At 47.7% G+C, this 22,181-nt stretch overlaps 2 protein-coding genes across 4 annotated transcripts in view; one reads left to right on the top strand and one right to left on the bottom strand.

Annotated features, from left to right (window-relative positions):
* Positions 1–722: 722 nt before the first annotated feature.
* Positions 723–11,730, top strand: LOC310746900 (acetylgalactosaminyl-O-glycosyl-glycoprotein beta-1,3-N-acetylglucosaminyltransferase-like). Of its 2 annotated transcripts, none has more exons than XM_083581137.1 (3): positions 723–990; positions 7,305–7,855; positions 9,657–11,730. In XM_083581137.1, exons 1-3 carry the CDS (start codon positions 947–949, stop codon positions 10,082–10,084), a joined length of 1,023 nt encoding a protein of 340 aa, XP_083437263.1. In that variant the 5' UTR covers positions 723–946; the 3' UTR covers positions 10,085–11,730. The 2 variants fall into 2 exon arrangements, with proteins under 2 accessions (XP_083437263.1, XP_083437264.1); XM_083581138.1 differs by having other exon boundaries at positions 760–994.
* Positions 11,042–22,181, bottom strand: part of SRRT (serrate, RNA effector molecule) — a 38,973-nt gene continuing 27,833 nt past the window's right edge. For both annotated transcript variants that reach the window (XM_083580858.1, XM_083580859.1), the window contains exons 13-20: positions 20,576–20,767; positions 19,497–19,667; positions 17,587–17,740; positions 16,317–16,510; positions 14,252–14,402; positions 13,157–13,246; positions 11,477–11,573; positions 11,042–11,326 (exon numbers count right to left, since the gene is read on the bottom strand). In XM_083580858.1, the coding sequence (XP_083436984.1) occupies positions 11,251–11,326; positions 11,477–11,573; positions 13,157–13,246; positions 14,252–14,402; positions 16,317–16,510; positions 17,587–17,740; positions 19,497–19,667; positions 20,576–20,767 (1,125 nt within the window). In that variant the 3' untranslated portion in view covers positions 11,042–11,250. The remainder of the gene's footprint in view (positions 11,327–11,476; positions 11,574–13,156; positions 13,247–14,251; positions 14,403–16,316; positions 16,511–17,586; positions 17,741–19,496; positions 19,668–20,575; positions 20,768–22,181) is intronic.

The following is a 22,181-nucleotide window of genomic DNA, read 5'->3' as shown; positions in this document are numbered from 1 at the left end:
TATAAATATTATTATTGTTATTGTAATAAACAAAAATCTGCCCTTATTTCCTTATGGGGAACATAAGAGCCCTTATAGAGTCCTTTGCAGGTTCTCCATCGGTCGGAGAAAGGAACAGAGGCCAACCAGAGAATATTGAGAAGCAAAGCAGCTTATATAGACATTTTAAATTCCCTGCCCTGGAGTCCAAGACCACCCCCAGAAACATCATACATACATCACAGAAAGGGGTGTAGCTCAAGACCACCCCCCAGATACATCACAGTAAGGGTGGTCTACAACAGAAATCTGAGCGCATTGTTTATCTCCTGTCTGGCAGGTTACCTGTTAATGCTTACTTGATTGGATACCCTGAGGAGCCTGGCCAGTCTTTTGTCATGATAAATACTTAGTTCCTGAGCCAGGTCACAGGCTCACATCCTATTCATGCACAGACATACCCTTAAGACAGGATTTATGAACAAAAAAAACAATGGGGAGGCGTTTCCATTCTCCTTCGATCTTGCAGAGAAATGTTTGAGGTCAATTTGGGAGGGACAAAATGGTTTCAGGACTTTCTGTGGGGTTTCAGACATGTGGCTTATATATCGATGTATGTGCTTGGTTGGTGCATTTATTAACATTTATTATATATATATAAGACCTTAATTTCTTTATTTCATTATGATTATTATGATTATGATTATTATGGAATAGGACGTCCCTATTTTCATTGCCGAAATGTTGGCGGTTATGTCATGCGCAGCCATTTCAATGAGATTTCCCTTATAAAACGTTGCAATGACTATTTGAGGGGCCAGGATCACACCACACACACCCTCCCAAATTCCTCTGGCAATATATCTGCTTTGCAATAATCCAGGGCCTTGCATGTTGACGCACCGCGACGGCTCAAGCCAGGCCTGATCTTTGCAGGATCGGGCCCCGTTTGCTGCCCTCAACAAAGATGGCTGCCCTGAAGTTCAGGGAGGTGCTGCTTGCTGCTGGCAGGTAGGTAGGTAGAGGGGCAGTGGGGGGGGGCTTTTGGGGGCAGGAGTGGGGTGCAGAGACAAAGGAGGGGGTGCAATTCTTGCAGGGGCTTCCTTGTCCCCAGCTTTTGCAAAGCGGGTCTGACGAAGAGGTTAGGCCTCTGGACCGCTTTGCAGGGACGTCGTGGGCCCAGCCAGAATCTGGGCTTGGTTTAACTCTGGCAACTTTGCAGAAGCAACCAATTTTATCAGCGGAAGCCGTTCCTACGAGATGATCTGCTTCATTTCCTCTCTCAAGAAGCCTTCCTCTCCGCAGATAAAGTTGTTTTGAACTGTTTTTAATACTGGGTTTCCATTTTTGCACCCTGCCCCCGGGACCGTAAAACACGTCAAAGGAATCTAACAATACAAACATCAACAGTAAAAATGTATATAAAACAATCTCGGGTTGAGGCGAGGTAGCCAGCCAGCAATTTCAAACCCAATAAAAGATTTAACAACCTCAGAAAGCCCTTCCTAACGTTTGGTCAGTCTCTTTTTATGTGTGTACACACACACACACACACACACACACACACACACACACACCGTATTTTTTGCTCTATAGGACTCACTTTTTCCCTCCTAAAAAGTAAGGGGAAATGTGTGTGCGTCTTATGGAGCGAAGGCAGGCTGCACAGCTATCCCAGAAGCCAGAACAGCAAGAGGGATTGCTGCTTTTGCTGCGCAGAGATCCCTCTTGCTGTTCTGGCTTCTGGGATTCAGAATTTTTTTTCTCTTGTTTTCCTCCTCCAAAAACTAGGTGCGTCTTGTGGTCTGGTGCGTCTTATAGAGTGAAAAATAGGGTATATATAATTTTTACCAACCACCAAAACACAAACAGTGAAATACCCCAGGCGGCTGATACATTGGGTATAAAATATTCAATAATATACTTATTCAATAATATACATATTCAATCATATCATATTCAAATTAACCATATGTACACTTATATAAACCTTAACACTCCTCCCTCCACAAGGTTTATTTAACTTTTAACATTTTAATTGCCCCAAATTGTTCAAACCTACTCAAATAATTCAATATCTTCTCAAACCAATCCTCCTCTTTCTCAGTGGCCTTAAGCCCTTTCATTCTATGTATCTTCACAGTCAGGTATTCTAAAATTATAATATGTTTCAGTTTATTCCTCCATTGGTTCACCCCTAGCTCTTCTGCATTTTTCCAATTACTCGCTATAACCTGCCTGGCTGCAATTATTGGTCAGTCTCTTTTATTGCAATTTCAATCAACTGGTTCAGGTCCTCTGCTCTGGAGCAGGAGAAATCAAGCTTGCTCCATTTTCCGTGTGACAGCGCTTTAGATATTTGAAGTTGGCTCTCATATCTCCTCTCAGTCTCCTCTTTCCCAGGCTAAATGTACCCAGCTCCTTCGACCGTTCCTCATAAGGCTTGGTTTCTAGGCCCTTGATCATCTCAGTCGTCTTCCTCTGCCCACCTTCCAACTTGTCCATGTCCTCCTTAAATTGGGGTGCCCAGAACCGGACACAGGACTCCAGGTGGGGTCTGACCAGGGCAGGATACGGTGTGATTATGACTTCCCTTGTTCTGGACACCTGTGGATGCAGCTTAGACCAGCATTGGGGTTTCTGGCTGTAGAATATTACTCAGCCAAAAGACCTGGTTGAACATTTTCGCCTGGCGCCTAAAAATAAATAACGGAGGTGCCAGGCAAACCTCCCTGCGGAGAGCATTCCTTTTTTCCCAAATGCTTTTAAAATTAATTTTCCATTTTGTTGTCGTTTAGTCGTGTCCACCTCTTCGTGACCCCCTGGACCAGAGCACGCCAGGCCCTCCTGTCTTCCACTGCCTCCCGCACTTTGGTCAAACTCATGCTGGTAGCTTCGAGAACACTGTCCAGCCATCTCGTCCTCTGTCGTCCCCTTCTCCTTGGGCCCTCCATCTTTCTCAACATCAGGGTCTTTTCCAGGGAGTCTTCTCTTCTCATGAGGTGGCCAAAGTCTTGGAGCCTCAGCTTCAGGATCTGTCCTTCCAGTGAGCACTCAGGGCTGATTTCCTTCAGAATGGAGAGGTTTGATCTTCTTGCAGTCCATGGGACTCTCAAGAGTCTCCTCCAGCACCAGAATTCAAAAGCATCCATTCTTCGGCAATCAGCCTTCTTCATGGTTCAACTTCCATACATCACTACTGGGAAAACCATAGCTTGAACTATACAATTTCAACAATCATCCACACGCTTCCTTGTCCATCACTCTGCCAAGCTATGACTTCCCTCCCTCCTTCAATTCCTATTTCGGTCTACTTCCCGCAATTTCTTCTTATTTTATCAAGTCCACGTCGTAAGATTTATTTCAGTCCTACTAGTGTCTTCAAATTTCTACAGTTATTATTTATATCATTCATAAATTTACTCCAGTCTCTTTGTAATTTTGCTTCCTCCTGGTTTCGGATCTTGCAGGTTATTTTTTCTAGTTCTGCGTAATCCATCATTCTCGTCTGCCACTCCTCCACCGCTGGTAATTCGTGTACCTTCCATTTTTGGGCAAACAAAGTTCTAGCAGCAGTCGTCACATACATAAATAGACTTTGATCTGCTTTTCCAATTTCCTCTCCCATCAAGCCCAGCAAAAAAAGTTTCCGGCTTTTTGGGTGGAAGGTATATTTAAGCATCTTTTTCAATTAGATGTAAATCAGTTCCCAAAATGATTTTGTTTCCTCACATGACCACCACATGTGGTAAAAATCGCCATCCTTCTCTTTACATTTCCAACATGCCGTATTTTTCGCTCTATAAGATGCACCAGACCACAAGACACACCTAGTTTTTGGAGGAGGAAAACAAGAAAAAATATATTCTGAATCTCAGAAGCCAGAACAACAAGAGGGATCACTGCGCAGCGAAAGCAGCAATCCCTCTTGCTGTTCTGGCTTCTGGGATAGCTGCGCAGCCTGCATTCGCTCCATAAGACGCACACACATTTCCCCTTACTTTTTAGGAGGGGAAAAGTGAGTCTTATAGAGCAAAAAATACGGTAATTTACTACTCATCCTATACATTTTTGCCAATTTCACAGATGTCAAGTACCAGGGGTACATCATTTTCATTATATTTTCTTTCAGGGTGGCACATGCTATAAATTTTAGACTCTCATTCCACAATCTCACCCCCGCATCATGCTCGATATTGTACCCAAAATCTATTGCCCATTTTATCATCACCTCCTTTGTTCGTCTTTGGTGTACCGTTCTAATAAAAAAAATTGTACATTTTGGGTAATAATTTGGTGCTGCATTCCAACAATTCAATTTGAAATCTGGATATTTTTTTTAAATCATTAAATCCTACTTTCTTTATCACTCATAAGCACATCATTCACTTGGTGGAATTGCAGCCATCCTGTTAAAACATCCTCGATACAATTGTAAGGCTTTAATTTCCAACCTCTGTCTGTTTTCATTAGGATCGGTTTACATGCAATGGAACTAGTGTTGTAAACAAAAATTGCCCTTTTCACTTATAGGGTATCCAAGAGCCCATATAGAGTCCTTACATAGGTTCCCTATTGGTAGGAGAGAATAACAGAGGCCAACCAGAGGAATATTGAGAAGCAAAGCAGCTAGTAAGCCTGATCTTCATTGAACTGTTGCAACAGGGTCTCCCCTCACCCACAGGAGAGGAGGAGGACCCAGAAAAATGGTGCGCAAGGCCTTATACGGACTTTTGAAATTGCCACCCTGTAGATCAAGACCACCCCCAGAAACATCATACATACACCACAGAAGGGGTGTAACCTAAGACCACCCCTCAGATACATCATACCTACATTACAGAAAAGGCGGTCTAAAACAGAAATTTGAATGTTGTTTTTCTCCTGTCCTTGTTTATCGCTGGTCTGGCAGGTTACCTATTAATGCTCACTTGATTGGATTACCTGGGGAGCCTGGCCAGTCTTTTGTAATGATAAATACTTAGTTCCTGAGCCAGGTCACAGGCTCACACCCTATTCAAACACAGACATACCCTTAAGACAGGATCGGTGAAGGAAAAGACAATGGAGAGGCTTTTCCATTTTCCTTTGACCTTGCAGAGAAAACATTTGATCAGTTTGGGACAGTTTGGGAATCAAAATGGTTCCAGGTCGGTCTTCCTGTGCTGATCTATGTATGTGCTTGGTTGGTACACTTATGAACATTTAACATATGTCTAAGACCATAAAATTCCTATCACACTAGACAGTTCAGAAGCTTTAGCTAGTGCAGAATTTGGTTGCAAACCGAAGCAAGACGGTTTGAGCATATTGCACTGATCCTGGCCCTGCTGCACTGGCTACTGATTAGTTTCTGTGCCCGATTCAAAGTGCTGGTTTTGACCTACAAAGCCTTAAACGGATCAGGACTGCAAGACCTCAAAGACCGCTTCTTTCCATATTGTTGCAGGAATTTATGTATAGGTTGGGGAGGTGTTTGCCCGTCCAGCAGATATCATGCACATGCAGCCCACTACCAAAATCAGCACAATCGCTTTTGTGACTTGTCCCCACAAAACACTTCATCACAGTTTCTTCCTATCTATTCAAAGGGCCTCTGCTGCACGATACCAAATGTAAGAATTCACTGATCAATGTGTCTCTGTACTGGCTCACTGGGAAAACTTCAGAAATCCATATAGACCTGTGAGCTCAGCTCCTCAGCAGCCCCTCTGCCTGAGTGATAATCCCTGGCCTCCTGATACCTGAGTGCCAGACAGGTAGCCATTCCAGAAAGAACAAACCCAGATGAAGACAAAAGGGTGGGATTAACTTGGCTGGGAAACAGGGAAATGTAAATATCTCTTTTGTTTCACTTGATGGGTGTTTGGTGGAGGGCAAGGAGAACCATGGGGCAGGGTCCAGGATGCTCAGATTCCTGCCACCAGACCTCCCCTTTCACGATGTAACCGTGATGTAGTTTGGGGGGGGGACACGGGGATTAGCCGCTAATAAAAGTTTGGGTTCTCTTTTGTTTGGGGCCTCCACCTTGTTCCACCTGGTGGCAGGTGGGAGTCCGGTGGCGACAGTCTTCAATCAAGACCAAGCCGACTGGCTGCTGTTTTGCTCTGGTATTCCTGGCTGGTGTCCTTGTTTTTTGTCCAAGGGAGCCCTCAGATTTCTCCGTTAACAATATGAACCAGCCCGGACCCTGAGATCATCTTCTGAGGCCCTCCTTCGTGTGCCGCCTCCTCAAGAGGTCTGGAGGATGGCAAGGAGAGAACAGGGACTTCTCTGCAGTGGCTCCCATTTGTGGCATTCTCTCCAAAGCGTTTGCTGGGCAAAAATGTTCCTTTTCAACCAAGCCTTTGGGTGATTTGGTTGACATTCTGTGCCCTTTTAAAATGTGCTTTGGAAGGGGGAGGCTATTGGGTCGTTGCTTTTGTTTTCATTAGGTATTTTGTGGTTTTATATCTTGGTTTTATTTTGTGAACCACCCTGAGACCCCCAGGTATAGGGCGGTATATAAATTCAAATAATAATAATAATAATAATAATAATAATAATAATAATAATAATAATCTTATCACGGCAAAATGGAAGAGTAATGAAATCCCCTCTATACAACATTGGATCCAAAAGCTGACAGAATATGCCGAATTAGACAGTCTATCAGAAAAAATAAAGAATAAATCAAAACAGGGATTTGTCTCAAAATGGGAGGTTTTCAAAGAATATTTGAAATATAAATACAGTGGTACCTCAGGTTAAGTACTTAATTCGTTCCGGAGGCCGGTACTTAACCTGAAACTGTTCTTAACCTGAAGCATCACTTTAGCTAATGGGGCCTCCTGCTGCTGCCGGAGCACGATTTCTGTTCTCCTCCTGAAGCAAAGTTTTTAACCTGAAGCACCATTTCTAGGTTAGCGGATTCTGTAACCTGAAGCGTATGTAACCTGAGGTACCACTGTATAGTAGTTTAAACTCTGTTGCAGCATTCGAGGAACTTCAGTAACAGTTGCAAGGTCGTTATAAGCATTAAGGTATATTAAGAAAAGGTTTAATTATGATAAAAGTGTGTATTGGCAATAAGTAATATGGAATCGAAATGTGGAATAGACAGGAGGTTGGGTCTTTAGTGTGAAGACCAATTTATATTTTATCGTTTGTTAAGAAAATTACGTGCCTATGGTTATTCCTGTGTGAAATTTGGTATTTGTGTTTTCTCTTTTCTTGTTGTATCAATAATAATAATAATAATAATAATAATAATAATAATAATAATAGCTGGTCCTTGTGGTCCCACGAAACTAAGTAATGAAGAATGGTTTCCTGGCTCTCTACAGGCTTCCACAGCTCCCCTTCCGAAGGACCCTCCACCTGGGGGTCGCAGTAGGGCTCCTGGTCTCCATCATGCTGTACATCGGCCTGACCCACTGGGAGAATGTCTTCGCCACCCGCAGGTCCGTCGTCTTGCAGATGGGCAGCTGCCGCTTCCAGCTGGACCTCGGCGTCCACCTCGCCCTGTACCCGCACCTGCAGCGATATCGTTGCCGGGAGCTGGTCTCTGAGGACGCCTGGTGCCGCGGCCCCTGGCCTGCCCCATTGCTCCTCCTGGCCATCAAGTCGCACCCGGCGTCCTGGGAAAGGAGAGCTGTCCTGCGCCGCACCTGGGCCCAGCAGAGGCCGATGGACGGCTTCTTCCTCCAGCCCGTCTTCCTGGTGGCCACGGCCTCCGAAGACAGTCTGGCCCAGGCACTGCTGCAGGAAATCCAAGTGTTCAGCGACATCCTGTGGTGGGACTTTGGGGAGTCGCCCCAAAACCAGTCCCTGAAGGAGCGCTGCTTGCTCCAATGGGTCCACAACCACTGCCAGGGGGTGGCCTACGTCTTCAAAGGTGAGTGGGCGCATAGCTGTCAACTTACAGATTTGAAAATAAGGGACCAGCAGCCTCAAAAAGAAGGGATCAGCAGCCAAAATAAGGGATTGTCCGAGCACAGGTATGTTCAACTTCTGAGCCCCTCAGAAAGCCCAGCCAGCAGCCAAACGAAGCCTCAAGCGGTGGTTCCCACAGTGCAGCAACCCGGCAAAGGGGATGCAGGAAGGGAAAGCACTGTCCCCTCTCCGCTGGGAAGCGCTGAGCAAAGGCGAGTCCCCAGGCAACGCGGCCGACTTGATCAGCACAAGGCATGCAAGCTCCACCCCCCAGGCGTTCTCAGACTCCTTATTGGGTGAGCAACGCAGCCAAGCAACACAGTTGGAGCCTCCCTCCTCCCTGGCCGGCAGGGAGGGAGGGAGAGGAGCTGCTTCTTTTGAAACCCGGGGAATTTAAGGGACATCATCAATAAGGGACAGCAGCGGGACACGGCGCTGGGATAAGGGACTTTCCCGCCAAATAAGGGACGGTTGACAGCTATGGGTTGGGGGGGTGAGGAGGGGCCACACACCTGTTTCTTTCGGGGTTTGGTCTTTTCTTTCAGTGGAGAATCCCGAGAATTGTAGCATTGGGACTGCGGTGGATGCTTGGGTTGCGAACGCTGTCTGTGCAGGAGGCACGTTCGCAACCAACGGCACGTGCGGGTTGCGATTCGGCGCTTCTGCGCATAGCGTGATTTAGTGCTTCTGCACATGCGCGACTGACGAACTCCCTTTTTTCCTTTGGGAGTATCGTGCCGATATCCAGTTATTGATATCCAGTTATTGATGCAGAAGAGGAACATTGCGAAAAGCTACAGGAAACCAGGCAGAGGGCCTTCTCGGTGGTGGCGCCTGCCCTGTGGAACGCCCTCCCTTCAGATGTCAAAGAGAAAAACAACTACCTGACATTTAGAAGACATCTGAAGGCAGCCATGCTTAGGGAGGTTTTTAATGTGTGACATTTTAATGTTTGTTTAACTAAAATGTTTAACTAAAATACAATAACCTATTAAACATTAAAAGCTTCCCTGAAAAGGGCTGCCTTCAGATGTCTTCTAAAAGTCTGGTTGTTGTTTATCTCTTTGACATCTGGTGGGAGGGCGTTCCACAGGGCGGGTGCCACTACCGAGAAGTCCCTCTGCCTGGTTCCCTGTAACTTGGCTTCTCACAGCGAGGGAACTGCCAGAAGGCCCTCGGAGCTGGACCTCAGTGTCCGGGCTGAACAATGGGGGTGGAGATGCTCCTTTAGGTACACTGGGCCTTTGAGGCTGTTTAGGGCTTTCAAGCAGGTGGCGCTGTGGGTTAAACCACAGAGTCTAGGACTTGCTGATCAGAAGGTCAGCAGTTCGAATCCCCACGACGGGGTGAGCTCCCGTTGTTCGGTCCCTGCTCCTGCCAACCTAGCAGTTTGAAAGCACGTCAAAGTGCAAGTAGATAAATAGGTACCACTCCGGCGGGAAGGTAAACGGCGTTTCCATGCGCTGCTCTGGTTCGCCAGAAGCGGCTTAGTCCTGCTGGCCACATGACCCGGAAGCTGGACGCCAGCTCCCTCGGCCAATAAAGCGAGATGAGCGCCGCAACCCCAGAGTCGGCCACGACTGGACCTAATGGACAGGGGTCCCTTTACCCCTTTACCTTGGGCTTTCAAGGTCAGCACTAACACTTTGAATTGTGCTCGGAAACATACAGGAATGGTACGATGTTAAAGAATACAATACCCCAATGGTAGGAACTGTGCTAACGGGAAACCGAGCACTAACCCTTACGTCCTGCTGTTGCAGCGAACGACGACATCTTTGTGAACCCCTATGAGCTGACGCAGTACCTGAAGGACACCCCCAGAGCCTCCGACTTCATCCACGGGAACCTGGCCAACGAGGAGCCCGTTGTGAGGACCGGGGACGCCGCGGTGCCCTGCCTCCTCTACCCGCTGGAACACTACCCGCCGTTCATCGCGGGGGGAACCATTCTGCCCGGAGCCTTGATCCCGGAGCTCTACCGAGTCTCCCTGCAGCTGCCCGTCTTCCCTCTCGACGAGCCGTATTTGGGGTTCCTGGCCTTGGCGGCCGGCATCACCCTTCGCCACGAGGGGCGCTTCCAGGTGTGGGGGGTCGTCAAGGACGAGCCCGAAGCGTACAAGGAGTCCCTGACCGTCCACGGGGTCTCGATGGAGAGGATGGAGGAAGTGTGGAAGGAGCTCTGGGACTGAGCCCAACGTTTTAGGCGACCCCCAAGGGGATGGGACCTGAATTAGGTACATACCCCAGTTTCATGGTTTGGGCTCAGGTGTCTAGGGTGCGCCCCATGCCCCACAGAGGGGCTGGCTGATTTAATAGCCCTCTTGTTCAGAGTTCTTTAAAGTTACCTGGGTTGAACGGTGGCGTTGCGGCAGCCTGAAAGCCTCCCTTCGCTCCTCAGAGTGGACTTGGAGCAGATATAACCCCAGAAATAACCATTTTGGTCCAATTCCCCCTGCCCTGCTGGTGTCACTTGTGGAGGGGGGCTGGGTTCAATTCTGCACTGCTGCAAGTGCCTGCTCCTGGTGAGGAACAGGCCCCCGTTGCTGAAGCAGCGAGATTCAACCCCTGATCGACAGGCACGGGTTCAAATCCTGCTCAGTTTGGCTGCGAGTTCGTGTGTCCCGTCTTCCAAGCTGCAAATGTCATAAAGCAGACACCAAAACAGACAGGTCCAGATTTTTCCTCCCATTGCTAGGCTGTCTCTGTCAGAGGTGACACCTGCTTGCCCTATAAACAGGCTTATCTTTCCCTGCCTGCCCAGAACCACTCACTGGAGCAGCTCGGATAGATAAAATCCTAACAGGAAGAAGCTCTTTGCAAGAGCTGATCTTTCGTCAGAGGAGGGGGCAGCTTGGAAAGCCCCCTCCTCTTTTCAGGCTCCACAGCCCTCGCAAGGGATTTCGGCGTGGGGTGGGGTGGGGCTGGTGACCTGTCAAATCAGGCAACATCACGATGGACAGGTGGGTTGCCCCTATTCCCCGCGGCGAAGTTGGCCTTGCAAGATTTGGCTCCCAGAGCCAAAAAAAAAGCTCCCCCAGCCAACCCCCTACCTTAAGGGGGGGGGAGTCAATTTTTGCAGAACTCCGGAATTAAAAGGGCGAGATAGGTGACCCAACTAAACCCAGGAATGCCACCCCGAAACAGTGTTCAAACAGGGACGTTTATTGAAATTTCGTTGGAAAAGTTAACATGAATACCCATAAAAGGACACAGCATTTGGGCGGGTGGAAGAGAGACTAACACACGGGTGGGCGGGGCGGGGGGCAAGCAGGATTGAGCGGCTTCATTTTTTTTAAAAAAAAGAAAAGCTGGGGGGGGCAGAACTGAAACCCAACTTGCAAGGACGACTCCCGGCTCAAAAGAAATCGACGTCTTCTGGGGCGTCCAAGTCTCGGTACTCCACTATGGCCCGCGGGTCGCCTCGCACCATCCTGCGGAGAGAATTGGGGGTGAGATGGGGGCGCTGGGGCCCGGCTGTGCCCTCTCTGACCCCCCTGTAAGGCACAGCCCCACACCCCTCCACAATGGGTCTGCGGCGGCCCATCTCTGCTCTGGCTTCAATTAGATGCACGAACACCTACCTGTTGCGTGGTTTGTTCAGGTAGCTGCCCTGCCCTCGGAAGGTGTCGTAGTTCCCCCTGCCGGCAGCGTATGGGGTCGGTGGGTAAGGAGGGCCCCCTGTGAGAGACCAAAGGGGGGGGAGATCATCAGAAACCGACACACTGTGTTATTATTGGGGTGTCTTCGGAAGGTGCTGGGAGGGTTTTCGTTTCTGTTGTAGTTGATAAAGCCATTTTAAGTACACCTTATTAAACTGTTTGTTCCGAAACAAAAATTAATGTGTTTGTTTTCCATAAGAAAGAAAGAGGAGTCTGGCTGCATCAGGCTAATAATAATAATAATAATAATAATTTTTGTTTATACCCCGCCCTCCCCAGCCAAGACCGGGCTCAGGGCGGCTAACAACCAATAATAAAAACAAGTTGATTGAAATACAACTTAAAAAACAAGATTAAAATACAACATCAAAGCGTTAAAACATTAAAATGCAGCCTCATCACAGGAGGAGAAAGGATAAAAGAAAGAGGGGGGAGGAAGTCAAACTGATTCTAAGCCAAAGGCCAGGCGGAACAACTAGTCCAACATCCTGTCCTCACAGGGGCCAACCATTTGCCCCAATGAGAAACCCACAATCAGGATTCGAACCCAAGAGCCACTCTCCGCTCTCGAGGTTTCCAAAAACTGGTAGTCAGCAGCATTGCTGCCTCTGACCGTGGAGGCAGAGCGGAGCCACTGCGGTGAGTAGCCCTCTCCTACATGAATTTGTCCAGTCCTCTGGTAAAACCAGAAGACAGCTGTCTTTGCCTGTAGTGATCAGGTGGGATTGCTATGAGGAATTATGAAAAATGGAGCACGCCATTGTGTCAGCAAAGAAAGCATTGCATTGACTGGGTTTGATTCATTGACAATAATTTCTGATCAAATCCCACAGGCCTCTGCATCTCTGCCCATTTTCTCTACTGTTCATTTTCTCTGCCTGACAGGCACGTATCAGCATTCTGAAACACAGACCGGTTGCTTCACCAGACATCCTGAGCCATAAAGACAGTAGGTAACTTTGATGTAGATTTTGTTAATCTTTAGGTAGATCTTCAAGGGCCAGGAAGAGAGTTCACAAGGAAATGGTAAAAACTACCTGTCCTTCCTTTCCTGTTTACTGCTGTTTATGACCTCCGGGGTTTGCAAAATGCATTCCTCCTTGATTCCTGTTTCATTTAGTCTGAGAACATGTATGCATGCTCCAAGTAGTCTTTGTAGTTAAAAGAATTTCTCTGATCTAACGTTGTCCCATGTTTTTGAAATGCTCAGAGAACATCTGATTGGTTCTTACAAGAGCTGTGTTATAAGTTCTTTTGTTAATAAAGGGGAACTGGGCCAGGGTGTGGCAGATTGGACCCTGATTAATAAAATACACACAAGGCTGGGCCAGCAAGACTCCGGGAGTAAGTGCCAATGACAGTCTTGCTGGCCAAGCCTCGCGTGTATTTTATTAATCAGGGTCCAATCCTTCCTTGCCTCCGGAAGGCAACAATTGCCTCCTGTGGGAAGGGAGTTCCATAGTTTAACCATGTGCTGTGTAATAGCATTTCCTGCAAGGCTCTCCGGGACAAAGCCTACTCCCAGGGCAACAGCGCTGCTTGCTCCCCGGTGCCCCCTTGTGGGGAGGCCTCGCAAGGGCTGCGCCAGGAGCTTTTACGTACCTCCGTATCCCAGGATGGGCAGGCGGGGCTGTCCGTAGGGCAACAATCCCTGGGGGGCCTGTGGAGGGTAGGGCAACCCTGGAGCCAAGCCTGCAAGAGGAAGAGGGAAAGCGCTGCGGTTGCTGCGGGAGAGAGGCGGAAGGGACGCTTGGGGAGAGGAAGAGAGCTGCTGCGTCAGGCCAGGGGCCCCCTCCGTAGTCCAGCACCTTGCTCTCACTGTGGTTTTTAAACTGCTTTGAGGTTTTTCCTTACGAATTTAAGAATAAATACTGTATTTTTCGCTCCATAAGACAAACTTTTTCCCTCCTAAAAAGTAAGGGGAAATGTCTGTGCGTCTTATGGAGCAAATGTGTGGTCGATCGCTGCCTCCCTTTCCGCCCCCTTGCCCAGGACTCCATTGTTGAATGTTCTGCAGATGGAGGCTGTTAGTTTCCCCAGCGACTTGTGACTAGCTGATTAGATTATCTGTCTGGAAACTGTAGAAACGGCTCCCTTTCCTTTCCTATGGAAGCTGCAGAACTGTGAGTTGAACCCCATAAAAACAGGATTTTTTTCCCTTTGCAAAGTAAGCTCAACAACTTTGAGCTGATCCTCAAAAAACGGGGCTTTTCACCTTTGCAAAAGAAGCTGCACAACTGTGAGCTGATCCCCCCCCAAAAACGAGGCTTTCCCCCTTTTCCTCCTCTAAAAACTAGGTGCGTCTTAAGGTCAGGTGCGTCTTATGGGGCGAAAAATACGGTGCATTGTTGGTGGCAGTACATCTGTCTCGAGAGACAACGGAGTGTGCCTCCGGAGGTGAAGCCAAACGGCTCGAGAATTCTAGTGCCCCGGCAACTCGTAACTGCTGCCTCCTGCATTGTTTTTGCTGCATTAGGAGCCTCAATATAAAAATATTGCGGGAAACAAGCTGGACCCGAGCACAAGAGTCACTCTCCCTTCCTGCGGTTCCAGCAACTGGGATTCAGAAGCACTGCTGCCTCCGAATGTTTGCAAGCTTCTGGGCTTTGAGACAAGATGAGTGTCCTCTTCTGAAAAGCACCCCTGCCCTGTGCATTTGCTGAGCCCCCTGGTTCCGCCTGTCCCCCTCTGCCTTACCTTGTCCTGGCGGCTGGTTGGGCTTGAGCTCCGGAAGGGCCGGCCTCTTGGCGTCCATGAGGAAGTTGTTGAAGAAGGACACCTCTTTCTTCACCTCCTCAATCTTCTCTGCATGCTTGTTGAAGATGTGCTTGCGCACAAACTCAGGGCCCTGAGAGAATAATAATAATAATAGTAATAATAGTAATAATAATAATAATAATAATAATAATAATAATAATAATAATAATTTATTTATACCCCGCCCTCCCCAGCCAAGACCGAGCTCAGGGCGGCTAAGAACCAATAATAAAAACAAGTTGATTAAAATACAATTTAAAAGATTAAGATACAATATTAAAACAATTAGGGAGCAATCTCATCATAGGAGGAGAAAGGGAAAAAAAAGAGGGGGAGGGAATCAAACTGATTCTGAGCCAAAGGCCAGGCGGAACAACTCTGTCTTACAGGCCCTGCGGAAAGAGATCAGATCCCGCCCTGGTCTCATGAGACAGAGCGTTCCACCAGGCCGGAGCCATCACTGAAAAGGCCCTGGCTCTGGTTGAGGCTAATCTGACTTCCTTAGGGTCCAGGACCTCTAGGGTGTTGCTATATATGAACCTTTAGGTCCTCCGTGGGGCATACGAGGAGAGGCGATTCCATAGGTACGAGGGTCCTAGGCCGTGAAGGGCTTAAAAAGTCAAAGAAGAAGAAGAACAACCAGTTCTTTAAAAGAAGAATGAGAGCAATGGAATCGGGGAGTCAGAAAGGGAGTCCCTGAGCGTCATCTAGTCCAACACCAATGCAAGAATCGCACCTGAAGAAACCCTGGCAGGTGGCCACCCACCTTCTCTTTATAAGCCTCCAGTGAGCCTCCCTTCCGAGGGAGTCTGTTCCACTGTGAAACATCTCTTACTGTCAGAAAGTTCTTGCTAAGATTAAATCAGAATATCTCCCTTCATGCAATCGGAGTCCTTTGGTTCAGGTCCTGCCCTCTGGAGCAGCTTGCTCCCTTTCTCGTGCATCAGCCTTCAGGTATTTGATGAGAAAGGCTCTCATTTTCCCCTCAGTCTCCTCTTTTCCAGGCTAAACATCCCCACCTCCTTCCACCGTTCCTCATAAGACTTGGTTTCCAGACCCTTGATCATCTCGGTCACCCTCCTCTGCACATCTTCCAGCTTTGATTGTAACGCACTCTACGTGGGGCTGCCCTTGAGACTGACCCAGAAACTCCAGTGGGTGCAGAATGCCACGGTGAGACTCCTTACGGGGTCCATGCTGCGGGATCACATTCACCCGGTGCTTTACCAACTGTACTGGCTCCCGGTGGAGTACAGGGTCAGGTTTAAGGTGCTGGTTTTGACCTTTAAAGCCTAGGACCCTCGTACCCACGGATATGTCCCACGGAGGACCTTACGGTCTTCGAACAAAAACATCTTGGAGGTCCCGGGCCACAGGGAGGTTAGGCTGGCCTCAACCAGAGCCAGGGCTTTTTCGGCTGTGGCTCCGATCTGGTGGAATGCTCTGTCACAAGAGACCAGGGCCCTGCGGGACTTGACATCTTTCCACAGGGCCTGCAAGACTGAGCTGTTCCACCAGGCCTTTGGCCAAGGCACAGTCTGACCCCCCTCCTTCTGTAGTCCTCACAGAACTCTAGCCCAATGGTTGCCATTAATTTGATTTTGAATTGATTTTAGAATGAATTGATTTTAGAATGCTGTGTTACTTTTATTGTTGTTAGCCATTCTGAGGCCGGCTTCAGCTGGGGAGGGCGGGATATAAATATAATTTTATTATTATTATTATCAACAACCTCCTTAAATTCTGTCACCCAGAACTGGACACAGGACTCCAGGTGGGGTCTGACCAAGGCAGAATACAGCAGCACTATGACTTCACTTGATTGGGACGCTAGACTTCTGTTGATGCAGCCTGGAATAGCATGAGCCTTTTTTGCTGCTGAATCATGCCGCAGGCTCGTGTTAAGCTGGGGGTCTAGAGAGGGAGGAGAGGGGCGTTTGTGCACGTGCATCAGGGAGCATGGCCTTCCCCTTGGTCAGACCTGGAGCTGGGAAACGGGGCTCACCTTGAACTTCTTCCCGCTTAGAGGGCATAGCCACTTGTCCTTCCCCAACTCCTGGGTGTTGGCCGTGACGAACTTTTCCACTTCCTGCTCGGGGTCCTTCTTGCCCATCTTCTGGGCCTCCTCCTCCGAGAGGAACTCCCGGGCGCTGAACAAAGGGGTCAGCTTCTCCTCAAAGGTCTTCTGCCAGTCAGACACTGCAAAGGGAGGGCAAAGTGAGCTCGTGGGGCCTCCAAGAGAACAAGGATGCTGAATTGGATGGGCCATTTGAAAGGCAACTCTTATAGTATTGAAGTGAGCTGAGGAGCCAGGAGTTCCGGGTACCAGTCCCTGTCTCCTCACCCAAATGACCCTCTTTCTTCTCAGAAGCAGAGATGGTTATCCTCACCAAGGTACAGCGCCGAGGGCCTTCTGGTGGTTCCCTCCCTGTTAGAAGCCAAGTTACAGGGAACCAGGCACAGGGCCTTCTCGGTGGTGGCGCCTGCCCTGTGGAACGCCCTCCCACCAGATGTCAAAGAGATAAACAACTACCAGACTTTTAGAAGACATCTGAAGGCAGCCCTGTTCAGGGAAGCTTTTAATGTTTAATAGGTTATTGTATTTTAGTGCTCTGTTGGAAGCCGCCCAGAGTGGCTGCGGAAACCCAGCCAGATGACTTGCCCCATCCTCCAGTCCCTGCTTCTCAATTTGTATCATATTATTTTATGCTCTGTGGCATGCTGTTGTTTTATTGATTGTAGTTTAGAAATTATTTACAGTGGTACCTCGGGTTACAGACGCTTCAGGTTACAGACTCCGCTAACCCAGAAATAGTACCTCGGGTTAAGAACTTTGCTTCAGGAGGAGAACAGAAATCCTGCTCTGGCAGCAGCAGGAGGCCCCATTAGCTAAAGTGGTGCTTCAGGTTAAGAACAGTTTCAGGTTAAGTACGGACCTCCAGAACGAATTAAGTATTAAGTTCTTAACCCAAGGTACCACTGTATTGTAATTGTTAAGAGTGGATCTCTAATTTTTATATGCTGAAATTATTATTCCATACTATTCTAACGATTGTTGAATGTTACTTTATTTGATGTAGGTTGCTTATTTTAAAGTTATGTTTTATTAGCACATTTTTGCATTGTGTTAGATTGTTATAAGGTGTGCATTCTTTGTTTCTTCAGCTTGAAAACCGCCTTGGGGTATTGTAAGATAGAAAGACGGTGCACAAGTTAAAAGTGATGATGATGCTCTCTTTCTCTCTCTCTCTCTCTCTCACACACATGCCGCCCACCTTCTCCATGGGTGACCCGGTTGGGGGGGATGGGCCCCCGCACGTGGATGATCCCGCAGCGGTTGGGCATCTCGTCCTCATTGACGTACTCCGAATTGTTGTAGTAGTCGACCGAGTGGACGATGCGCAGGTACAGAAGCAGCTTGTCTAGCACCTGAAGGGAAGGAAGGAGGCAAGTTGGCCCTGGGTGGGTGGGGGGTCTGCAAGGGAAGCCCACCGGGGGTGGAGGGGGAGGCTGAGCTCACAGCAGCCCCTGGAGTTTATGGATCTCTGGAATTGTACCCAGCAGAAACAGTAAAGGGGCATCATAGATGCGGAAATTGCAATATCTGTAAATATGCACTCCAAGTAAAGGAATTTGTCGATGAATAGACTGGTTTCAAGTTCCGGATTGAACATTTTAGTAATTATAATACCAAGAACTGTGTACCGTATTTTTCGCTCTATAAGACACACAAGACGCACCTAGTTTTTGGAGGCGGAAAACATGAAAAAAAATATTCTGAATCTCAGAAGCCAGAACAGCAAGAGGGATCGCTGCGCAGTGAAAGCAGCAATCCCTCTTGCTGTTCTGGCTCCTGGGATAGCTGTGCAGCCTGCATTCACTCCGTAAGACGAACACACATTTCCCCTTACTTTTTAGGAGGGACAAAGTGAGTCTTATAGAGCAAAAAATACGGTATATGTATGGATGTATCCGTGCAAGAAGCCGTACATTGGCAAGAGTACCAGACCGATAAAATTATGCATAAATGAACATCGCTCACGAATCCGCAATAAAATACTAGAAGCCCCGTTAGTAGAACACTACATACAACAGAAACACCAGGAAGATGATTTCGTATTTTTCATTATTTGGAAACCTAGAGTAGACCCATTCAATCGGAGAGATATCAATAAACTGTTATTACAAAAGAAGCCCGGTACATCCATCTACTTAAGACCATGACCCCTATGGGTCTGAATAGCTATCAGGATTATACATCATTTCTTTAAGACCTCAAATTAAACTGCAGCTGTCCTCTGAACTTTAGAACTCTATGCCTTTGAGAAGACCTAGGGGATCTCATCTAAGTGCGTATAAAAGGTAATAGGCTCACTTCCAAATTGAAAACACACAGAAAAGCTCAAGATACACGTTGATCTACTCACACGCAGGTGAGGAATCATATGATTATTTGCTGCCTTAGAGTTTTAAATTTGATTCAATGCATGTGATTATGATTAATATTGATTATTTTCAGTTATTATGGCTGAGAAATGTAGAAAATAACAGGATATATTTATCTGAAAGTCTTCAAACTGAAACGACCCTTTAAAAATTAGGTAAGGAACAAAATGTTATATAATACTGTTTTATAATTTATGATAATTTAGAATTTAAATGTATTTTCATGTAATATTTGATACTTCCAGCTGATGAAGGTGGAGACATCGAAACAGGGCCCTGTAATGGCTTCTAATCCAGAACTGATTTCTGACTTCTGTATGATTGAAACTAAGACCTTCACGTCGAATCAGACTATGGACTAACATAAACTTATCTCTACTCATAAGCTCTTATCTCTAATTCTGTAACAAATTATTGTGTTATAGATATCTTTATGAGTTTGAGTTTGTAATCTCTGTTAGAGTTTGTAATCTCTATTTGAGTTTGCAATCCTTGTCAGGAGACATACCTTTGAATGGATTAGTTTTTGTTACTATTGATTATTGATTTGTGAGTAGGGACCACTCCCACTATTGAAAGTCACACTGGCCAGTGTGTAAGACAGCACTGAGTTGGACGGACCCTGATGGTCTGACTTGGTCGGAGGCAGCTTCCTAGGTCCCCAGCTTCCCAAAAACGAAAGCTCTAGTCCTCCAACCTCCCCCATCCTCAAACCGAGCCGCTCTCACGCAAGAGTCACCTTGACAAGCTTCTCGTCCCTCTCCACGTTGAGCTCAGCGGGGTTCCCTTCCTTGGGGGGCTCTTCGGAGGGCTCCCCGCTTTTGCCCAGCAGCTCCTCCTCCTCAGCGCTGACCTCTTCTATCAGGTAGTCCGTGATGTTCTTCAGGATGGGGTTCTGGGAAGGCAGGCTCTGGGGTGGCAGAGAGAGAGAGAGAGAGAGAGAGAGAGAGAGAGAGAGAGAGAGAGAGAGAGAGAGAGAGAGACCGCTGTGAGCTTTGCTCCCGAGAGTAAATGCCTCTCTAAAAGACAGACGGCCAAGCCTTCCTTCCAACGGCTATGGGTCCAACTTCCCTAGCTTAATTCTGGCCCATGTAGGACCAGTCTGGAAAGTTAGCCTTGGTGAAGACTGGACGTTTTCATCCCCCCCCCCAAAGTTTTTGATTTGAGTTTCCATTGAAATGAGGCTGTATTTTAATATTTTAATGTTGTGTTTTAATCTTGTTTTTAAGTTGTATTTCAATTAATTTGTTTTTATATTGGGTGTTAGCTGCCCTGAGCCCGGTCTTGGCTGGGGAGGGTGGGGTATAAATAAATTATTATTATTATTATTATTATTATTATTATTATTATTATTATTAATAAGAAAACCAACAACCCATCTGCTTGAGCCACTGTGTTTCTCTATGGGCAGACTTTCCCTGAGCTGGTGCCCCGCCAGCTGCTTTGGACTACAACTCCCATCAGCCATGCTAGCTGAGGCTGATGGGAATTGTAGTCCAAAGCAGCAGGAGAAACACTAGCTCAAGGAAAGTGCAATAAGAACATAGGCGACTTCCTGCATCATATGTAGACATTCAGCTGAGAACTGGCTTGCGAGGGGAGCCCTTTGCATGGAGTCGCAGAGTTTGAAGGGACCCCCAGGGTCATCTAGTCCAACCCCCGGCAAGGCAGGCGGCACAGCTAAGTTTCCGGGGATCGCGTACAGCAGGCTCCATCCACTTGGCCATCTGATGAGACAATCAGAAATCCGAAGGGCAGAAAAACCCAAGGGCCGCGAGCACCTCCCATACAGTCCCCCACCCCGGGCCCCGAACTGACCGAGACTTCGGAGGCAGGGCGGGCCTCCCCGGCCCCCCACAGCTGGGTGCGGTCATCCATCGTCTGGATCAGCTTGGCCGCCAGCTTGATGTCGTTGCGCAAGATCTGCTTGTGCTGTGTGATGCCGTTGACGTTCCTGACGCGCCGGGTCAGGTCGCGGTTGACGCCGGGGCTCAGCTCGCATTCCCGCAGCTGGGGAGAGGGCGGAGGGCAGGGTCAATGCCAGAACAGCTCCCCAAACCTTGCTGAAACAGGGAGGGACCCCCTCCCCGCTCTTGGCATGCAGTTGTGTCCAGGCATCGCATTTTAATAATACACAGGCATTGTTTATCCTCTCTACCCCAGGGGGAAAAAACCCTACAGATCGGGATATACAATTTAAGAGAAGGATGAGGTGGGATTGGTCTCTCACAGTTCCCAAACTTTTGGGGACCATCCTCGCCTCTGCTTCATCACCCCCCACTGCCCCCTTCAAAAAGCATTACAGTCATACATTGGGTTACAGACGCTTCAGGTTGCATTTTTTTGGGTTGCGGACTGCCGAAACCCGGAAGTACCGGAACGGGTCACTTCCAGGTTTTGGCGGTCGCACATGCGTCAAAGCGCCGAATTGCAACCCGCGCGTGCGCAGACGCTGGTTGCGAATGCTGCAGGTTGCGAACGTGCATCCCACATGGATCACATTCGCAACCCGAGCGTCCACTGTATTCAGAAAAGTGGTTTGCACGGCCTGTTCAAGAAGATAACAACGTGATGCAGTTCAAAACAGGAAAGATTAACTGCAGAGTTCATTCAAAATCCAGTTAAAACAATTCAGTTCATCAACAAAACAGATGAACTTGGTTCCAGGGATACGAGCTTCTCAAAATTCGACGGTCGTTTTGCACCTCCAGTGCCCTCCCCAATGCCTCCTCGCCTCTTAGGGTCCCCTTAGGGCAGCCTTTCTCAACCTGCGGGTCCCCAGATGTTGTTGAACTACAACTCCCATCACCCCTAGCTGGCAAGGCCAGAGTTCAGGGATGATGGGAGTTGTAGTCTGTAGTGGTCAGGTGGGATTACTATGAGGAATTATAAAATATGCATCAAGCCATTGTGTCCGCTATGAAAGCATGGCGTTGACTGGGTTCGATTCACTGACAATAATTTCTGATCAAATCCCGGAAGCCTCTGCATTTCTGGCCATTTTCTCTACTGTTCATTTTCTACGCCTGACAGGCACGTAAAGCATTCTAAAACACAGACCAGTTGCTTCGTCAGACATCCTGAGTCATAAAAGATAGCAGGTAGCTTCTGTGATGTGATTTGTTAATCTTTAGATAGGTCTTAAGGGCCAGGAAGAGTGTTCACAAAGAGATGGTAAATTCTACCCTTCCTTCCTTCCTGTTTATGACCTCCGGCGTTGCTGAATGCATTCTTCCTTTTTAGTTCTGTTTTATTTACCCCAGAAGTATGCATGCTTAAATTATTAGTTTTTGTAGTTTAACTTTGTCCCCACGTGGGGTTTTGAAATGCTCAGAGGAAATCTGATTGGTTCGTACGTACACTGTGCAAAAAGTTCTTTTGTGAATAAAACGACCTGGGCCAAGGGGTGGACAGACAAGATTAT

This window comes from Podarcis filfolensis (assembly GCF_964270895.1).
Source record: "Podarcis filfolensis genome assembly, chromosome: 13".
Lineage (NCBI taxonomy): Eukaryota > Metazoa > Chordata > Lepidosauria > Squamata > Lacertidae > Podarcis > Podarcis filfolensis.
Note: the sequence above shows the minus strand (reverse complement) of the source record. Positions and strands in the feature narration are given on the sequence as shown.